This window comes from Juglans microcarpa x Juglans regia, chromosome 7D (genome assembly GCF_004785595.1).
Source record: "Juglans microcarpa x Juglans regia isolate MS1-56 chromosome 7D, Jm3101_v1.0, whole genome shotgun sequence".
Classification (NCBI taxonomy): Eukaryota; Viridiplantae; Streptophyta; class Magnoliopsida; order Fagales; family Juglandaceae; genus Juglans; species Juglans microcarpa x Juglans regia.
Window position 1 is genome coordinate 17,537,611 of NC_054606.1, and position 6,619 is coordinate 17,544,229.

The 6,619-nt window shown below is 31.3% G+C and overlaps 1 protein-coding gene across 1 annotated transcript; it reads right to left on the reverse strand.

The window, feature by feature from the left end:
• Positions 1 to 1,625: 1,625 nt before the first annotated feature.
• LOC121239973 (non-specific lipid transfer protein GPI-anchored 2-like) lies at positions 1,626 to 5,530 on the reverse strand. Its single transcript, XM_041137391.1, has 3 exons — positions 5,111 to 5,530; positions 3,158 to 3,220; positions 1,626 to 1,904 (listed from the first exon to the last, which is right to left on the reverse strand). The coding sequence occupies exons 1-3, from the start codon at positions 5,514 to 5,516 to the stop codon at positions 1,783 to 1,785; spliced, it is 591 nt and encodes a 196-aa protein (XP_040993325.1). The 5' UTR covers positions 5,517 to 5,530; the 3' UTR covers positions 1,626 to 1,782.
• Positions 5,531 to 6,619: the final 1,089 nt, after the last annotated feature.

Sequence of the window (6,619 nt, forward strand, 5' to 3'; positions counted from 1 at the left end):
GTGATTCCCGCCTACAGTGCTCTGTTAAGTCTTCATTGTGTGTAAAGGAACTGTAGGGATGGTGGTAAGCAGGGATGGTGGTAGAGTCCCGCCTGTGATTCCCGCCTACGGTGCACGCGATAGGGATGGTGGTAAGCAGGGATGGTGGTTGTGTCCCGCCTGTGATTCCCGCCTACGGTGCAGCGGTAGGGATGGTGGTAAGCAGGAACGGTGGTAGAGTCCCGCCTGCGATTCCTGCCTACAGTGTCCGATAAATGGATTGTTTGTGTGAATCATTTTATGAGAAAATGTTTTACGGTTATTTTGGGCCAAAATGGGATTTTTGGCGTGTGTTGGAAATAATCATTTTTCTGGGAAAAAATGATATTTTATGGCTAAATGTATTTTGCTATATTGTTGGTTGCATTAATGTATTTTTATCCCGAGAGTTGTTTGGTTTATACTTACCTGTGGTACCATTTTATGGTATCGCAGATTTTGATGCAGATGATGATGACGAGCCTTAGCTTGGCTCCGTTGGAGGAGTGATCTGGGATTGCTCCTGTTTAGTGAGTTATGTGTTTCTATCAATTTATGTATTTACCTTTTGTATTATATTTGGGATGACTGTATATTTATTTTTTTTAAAGATAAATTGTGTTAAATATTTGTATTTAAATTCTGGTACTTATTTGACTATCCGCTGCGTTATTTTATTTGTACACTGTTGCATGTACACACACTGGCACTTCGTTGGGATGTGTGACCGTGTTGTCACCATCCTGGCGTCTCGATCCCTGTGTATTTATATAAGGGGGATTGGGGGCGCCACACCTTCGATGGGTAAAAAAAGAAGAAGTAGTGAGGTTAGTGAATCAGAGAAAAGAAAACAAACGGATCAGCATATAACATGTTGGTATTAATTTACAACAAAATTAATACCAACATGTTACTATCTGGCTATGTGGGAACAACGAATGGGACACAAGACATCTGGACCCAACAACGAAAGGGACTCAAGATATCTTGATCGAGGAAGAAAACGGAGAGAAGAGGGAGAGAATCGATCGAGGAAGAAAAATAGGGAGAAGAGGGAGAGAATCGGCAAAAGGAAGAAAAACAGAGGAAGAGAGGGACAAACGAGGGTGTATGCAGGTCTGAAGAGAGAGAAAAAAACGAGGGAACGAGGTATATGCTGGTCTGAGAATCATAAAATAATATTTGGCATGTGAACAGTGACTCGCCAATGTTGGCTAGTCTTTTATTTCTACTGTAGCTCAAGTCTTGAGCTCTGGAGCATTGACTAGTCCAATATGAAGGTTTTTTCTCACATATAGCTAAAATTTAGACTTGTATTAGCATTTGACTAGTCCAATGCCAATGCTCTAAACAAATTTGTAACACCCAATAGAAGGTTCTAACCACATGACCTATATTGTAAAAAAACTAGTCAATGATATAATTAGAGACTCATTAAAACTTTATAAAGAACAATAATTTTTTATTTCCAAACAACGTGAGATTCTATTCACCACCATCTACATGTAATATATATATATATATATATATATATATATATATACATATATATATATATATATATATATAATAGATCAATCCTAGAGTTCAACACAAAACATAAGCTGTTACAAAATTAAATCTCCAGTTTTCAAGAATAAATTGGAAGTTCTCTGTTATTTTATTTGCTAGTAGACAAAAGATGAACTGTAATTATAACACATGTCTATTAAATAAATCTGGGTACAACGTCTAAAAATGCAATTGAGTCACATAAATATAAGATCAGAACAGCGTTGGAAGAAAGGCAATCACTAAGCCAACAGTAAAAGGTATAGCAGATCCTAAGATGCTTGAAGCTCCATTGCCATTGTTTCCGGTTGACGGGGCTCCTGGAGGTTGGGCCCCTGTAAATGTTTCGCATCGAAATTATTATCATACAGTTTGGGCCTACATTTTTTTTTCAAATATTTTTAAAATTTTTTAAACATTTAAAAAAAATACACAAATCACTAGTGGTGATTTTTTAAATCTTTTAGAAAATAAAATAAAATATACGAGGGGTTAAATCTAAGGGCAAATATAGGAGACAAATTAGTAATTTTTCATTTTTATTAGGCTCATATTTTATTTATTATTATTATTATTATAATTCTTTACTTATCTTCAAATTATTTGATAGGATGATAAATAATATATTATTTATCTCCATTGAAATTAAAATAGTTTTACTTTTCGAACAGCTATTTTTAAAATCTCCATTGCCATACTTTACTTTTAGAGGCTTTTTTTTTTTTTTTTTTTTTTTTAAGTTTTACATTTAAGTTAGATCCTATAAATTTTTTTAAATAGTTTTAGGAGTTTAAATTGAAATTAAACCCTAAAGATGACATTCATTTTAATTAAGATTTGTTTTTCAGAGTTTTTTTTTTCAAGTTTTAATTAACTTTTTTGTTATATTAATTACGTTTATTTGATTTTTAAAATATATTGCAAAATTCCAAATATTTATTAGTGTTGACCTAAAACTTCTAATAATTGACTAACGGAATAGTGACGGAATATATTAATTTGATTAAAGTTAAAAGTAAATGTAGTAAGAATTTTAAAATTCAAAATTAGAGACTAATTTTTTTTTTTCTTAAAAGGTAAACTCCATAAACTAATTTAATATTTAATCCCAATAGAAAAACGCACTCACTTATGAGGCCCAATTAGATTGAGGCCCATTTAAATATAGAAACGGTTTTATCTAATCTTATTATTATAATTTTTTTAAAATTTATACACAAAAATATAATAAACAATTTAATTTTTTTCAAATTTTAAAATAATAATAATATTTTAATAATATTTTTTTCAATTTTTATCTAAAATCATTTTATCTTATCTCACTATTTAAACAGAACTATAAGACTTCGCTTGAAAACACAACTAATCTCAACTATCATTATAACTTTTTCAAATCCCAATACAAAATATAATAAACAATTTAATTTCTTCAAATTTTAAAATAATAATAATAATAATAATAATAAATAATATTTTAATAATATTTTATCAATTTAATTCAACTCATTTTAACATCTAAACGAACTCCAAGTCTAACAAGAGAAACTAGGAAGTTAATTTCATAAAGGGTGAGATAGGAAGGAATTACCTGGTGTGGCAGAATCCTCAGTCGAAGTTGGAGCACCAATAGGGGGCACGTCTATTCCCGCAACTGTCATGTACAAAATTAGAGTCTAGATTATGCTATCTCAAAAGTTATTATTATTATTATTATTAAAAAAAAATCTAAGCACCACGATTGGTATGAAACAGAGACAAGATATAGATGGGAGATACTCCTGTATCTCCCATCTTTTATTGTAGGGTGTGTCCACTAGTGTAATCAATAAATTTTTTAAATATTTAAAAAAAACACAACTCATTAATTTAATTTTTTAAAAATATTTTTTAAAAATAAAATAAAATACCGATCCTAGATCAAATCCATGAACAAACTAGCATTTTTATATATAGATCTTAATGGATCAAACGTTGTCGACGGATAATGTGGCCACAAACATTTAATACAATATTATAGTGATCCATGTGTGTTGTGTTTATTTCTCTTTAAATTATAAAAAATAATTGAGTAAAAAAGACTTATAAAGAATCTTAAATTCACCTTGTTTTGATTCAGAGATGAGTTGAAGTGAGTTGAGATGATTTTAGATGAGTTGAATAAAATATTGTTAGAATATTATTTTTAATATTATTATTATTTTAAAATTTAAAAAAGTTGAATTATTTATTATATTATATAGTATTAGTATAACTATTAATACAATAGACTAAAATGATATAAGATTTTAAAATTTAATATTATATTAATTAGTAATTTATCATATAATACAAAATTGTTTTATATATAATTATATCTTGTATATAAAAGTTATATACAATATAAAAAATTATAATATATATATGAACCGGTCTGGCTCGGTTCAATCTGGTTTTAGAAAAAGAAATAAAATCGGATCGATTTTGACCGGTTTTTAAAAAAATAAAACCAGTACCAGACCGAACCAAATTCAGTACCGGACCAATCCACCAGCCCGGTCTGATCCGGTTTATCAGTTCACCAATTCTTTTTTTACACCCCTAGTTAGAAGGAAAAGTGATCTCTACCCCTTGTAGATTTATACGTTACTTAGCAAGTTGGCAATCCTACAGGAAAATGATTAATATAATTTGAAAAATTATTCTCATCAGTCAATATTCAATACCTTACATCTCACATTCTATTAAAAACACCACACATCCTATAAAAAATACTTTATACTCTATAAAAAAATTATACGCGTGAAATGTGGGGTGTCTATAGTAGTTAGAATTACTCATATAATTTTAAGACAGAGTCTTGCATACTATTTTTTAAAAAACAAATTGATAAATTTAAAATCTTTATAGAAAAATTAACAGCGGACCCTATTTTTTTATTTTTTTTTTCCTTCTAAAAAATGCAGAAAACTTGTATACCAATTTAGCATTACTCATAGTAAATATTTGAACCATCTTCAACGGGCCCTTCACACATCAGCTCAGTCAAAGAATTTCAACCACAACTAATACTGAGAGAAATATATTTTTATATTTAGTAATATTATTTTTTCATCATAAATTTTATAATTTTAAATTATATTTATTGATAAAGTATTTTTATATCCATTTAAGAAGTAGACACTAAATAAATAACGGTTTAAAAATAACAAAATAAACAAATATAAGTGAGCTAGGATTACATGATCAACATCTAAGATAAAGAACAGGATCTGCAGCCTTGTTCGCCCATTTACCGTTCATCAAGATGATTCAAGAACCTAATTGTTTAAAGAAAAAACAATTATAATAAAATAATTGGTTTTGAAGTGGATTAATGATACATTTATAATTTTTATAATTATTTTATAGTTAATTTTAATAAGTTAATATAATCTTGTCAATTTATTAAAAAAAAATTACGATTTTATATAATTGGTTTTCATTTTTAAGTAGAATGGTAAAATAATTATAGACTAATTATAAATTTATTATATTTGAAGAACAGGGCCGGTAGGGAGAGTACCTGAGCACGTGCTTACAGGAGGGGTTGGAACACCGCAAACAGAAGGAAGATTGAGAGCCCTTTTGAGATTAATCTTGATCCCGAAGCTTGCGGTGGTGTTGGTCGCAAGCAGTTGGCAGAGGCAGATTGGGTTGCTATCCACCAACCCAGCCAGCTCAGGGCAGCAACCTTTGTCCGGCTTTGTCGTCTTGCTTCCATCCTCCACGTACGTTAGACAGTCAGACATGTTCAGCAGGACGTCGAAGCACCCAGCAGTTGCTGATGGAGCCGGTCCCTCCCCAAGCCCTGACGGTGCCTCAGCCTGTGCCGGTCCCGGAACCGGTCCCTGCGCAGACACGTTGTAAAATGCACTAAAGAACAAGGCCGCAGCCACCATGGCGGCAACTCCGGGTTTAGCCGTCACCATGTTTGAGATCTTTGTTGTCTTCCTCAAGCTCTCTCTCTAGATCTCTCTCTCTCTCGTTCTACAACGTTTGCAGAAGGAATGGTTTAATTTCTGTGCTAGTGAGAAGAGGGTAGCTGTTGGAGTTAATGAAAGACAGATGGAGTGGGAAGGCCACAGATCGTAACTTTTGGTGGCCGAAATTAATGAAGGGCTAACCGCCACCGAACATTGTGCAATGTGCGCTGCGCCATGTTATGGGTTACTTGTTGTATATGCGTCTCTCTTCCCTCTTTGCTCCATTTCCTTTAATTTCGTTTGTGATTTCCTGCCGATTTCATTCAAAGAATAGACTTTCGTTACATAATTATCGGAGGATGTTAAGCTGTCTAATTTTTGGAATAGGACATTATCAGTACTTTTAAGGAACATAAAGAGTACTTTACATTTGTTGGATTACATGTGTGTTTTAAAATGATTAAAGGGAGACGTAACCTATTCATGGCTCTAACGTGAAAAGATTTTCAAAAATGGTTAGAGAAATGACATACAGATAATATTTTGGAAAAGTCTTCTCACAATTAAAGTTTGCGCACCAAATCGCATATCGATACTGACATGTAAGACATTTATTTAATAAAACAATACGAATTAAAGACGAAAATGAAATTTATGAAATAGAAGACATTTTTTCTCTCAAAATTTTTCTTTTTTTTGTTTTTCTTTTTAATAAAAAAAATCATGTCAGTATTGCTACGCAGTTGTGCCAAACTACTTGTATCTAGCAAGACTCTTTCCAAACACTATATCCAACGGGTCTATTTTAAACTACTAGTTAAGGGATGGTAGAGAGGGGATTGGATAAAATGTCTGCTAAGTGCTAAATGCCCATCTACTACCTATACTATTACTATAGATATAAAATAGGAGATCCTACTTTATACTCTATACTTCATTTTTCATTACTAGAATAGCAAAATTTGGAAGAAGAGATCATTTTGGTATGCGGACCTAACTAGAGAATCTTTGCACAAACTTTGCCACGTAAGAAGTGGTGATTTTTTATTCCTATTTTTCCTTTTTCTATTTTTTTTTCTATTTCTAACTTTATTTTATCGTCTTAATTT

Excerpts from the sequence above, each read along its gene's own strand:
- LOC121239973 (XM_041137391.1), bottom strand. The coding sequence starts at position 5,516 with ATGGTGACGGCTAAACCCGGAGTTGCCGCCATGGTGGCTGCGGCCTTG. Across the intron at positions 3,221-5,110 it reads TCCTGTAAGCACGTGCTCAG|TTGCGGGAATAGACGTGCCC; the intron begins GTACTCTCCCTA and ends TGTACATGACAG. Across the intron at positions 1,905-3,157 it reads TGAGGATTCTGCCACACCAG|GGGCCCAACCTCCAGGAGCC; the intron begins GTAATTCCTTCC and ends AAACATTTACAG.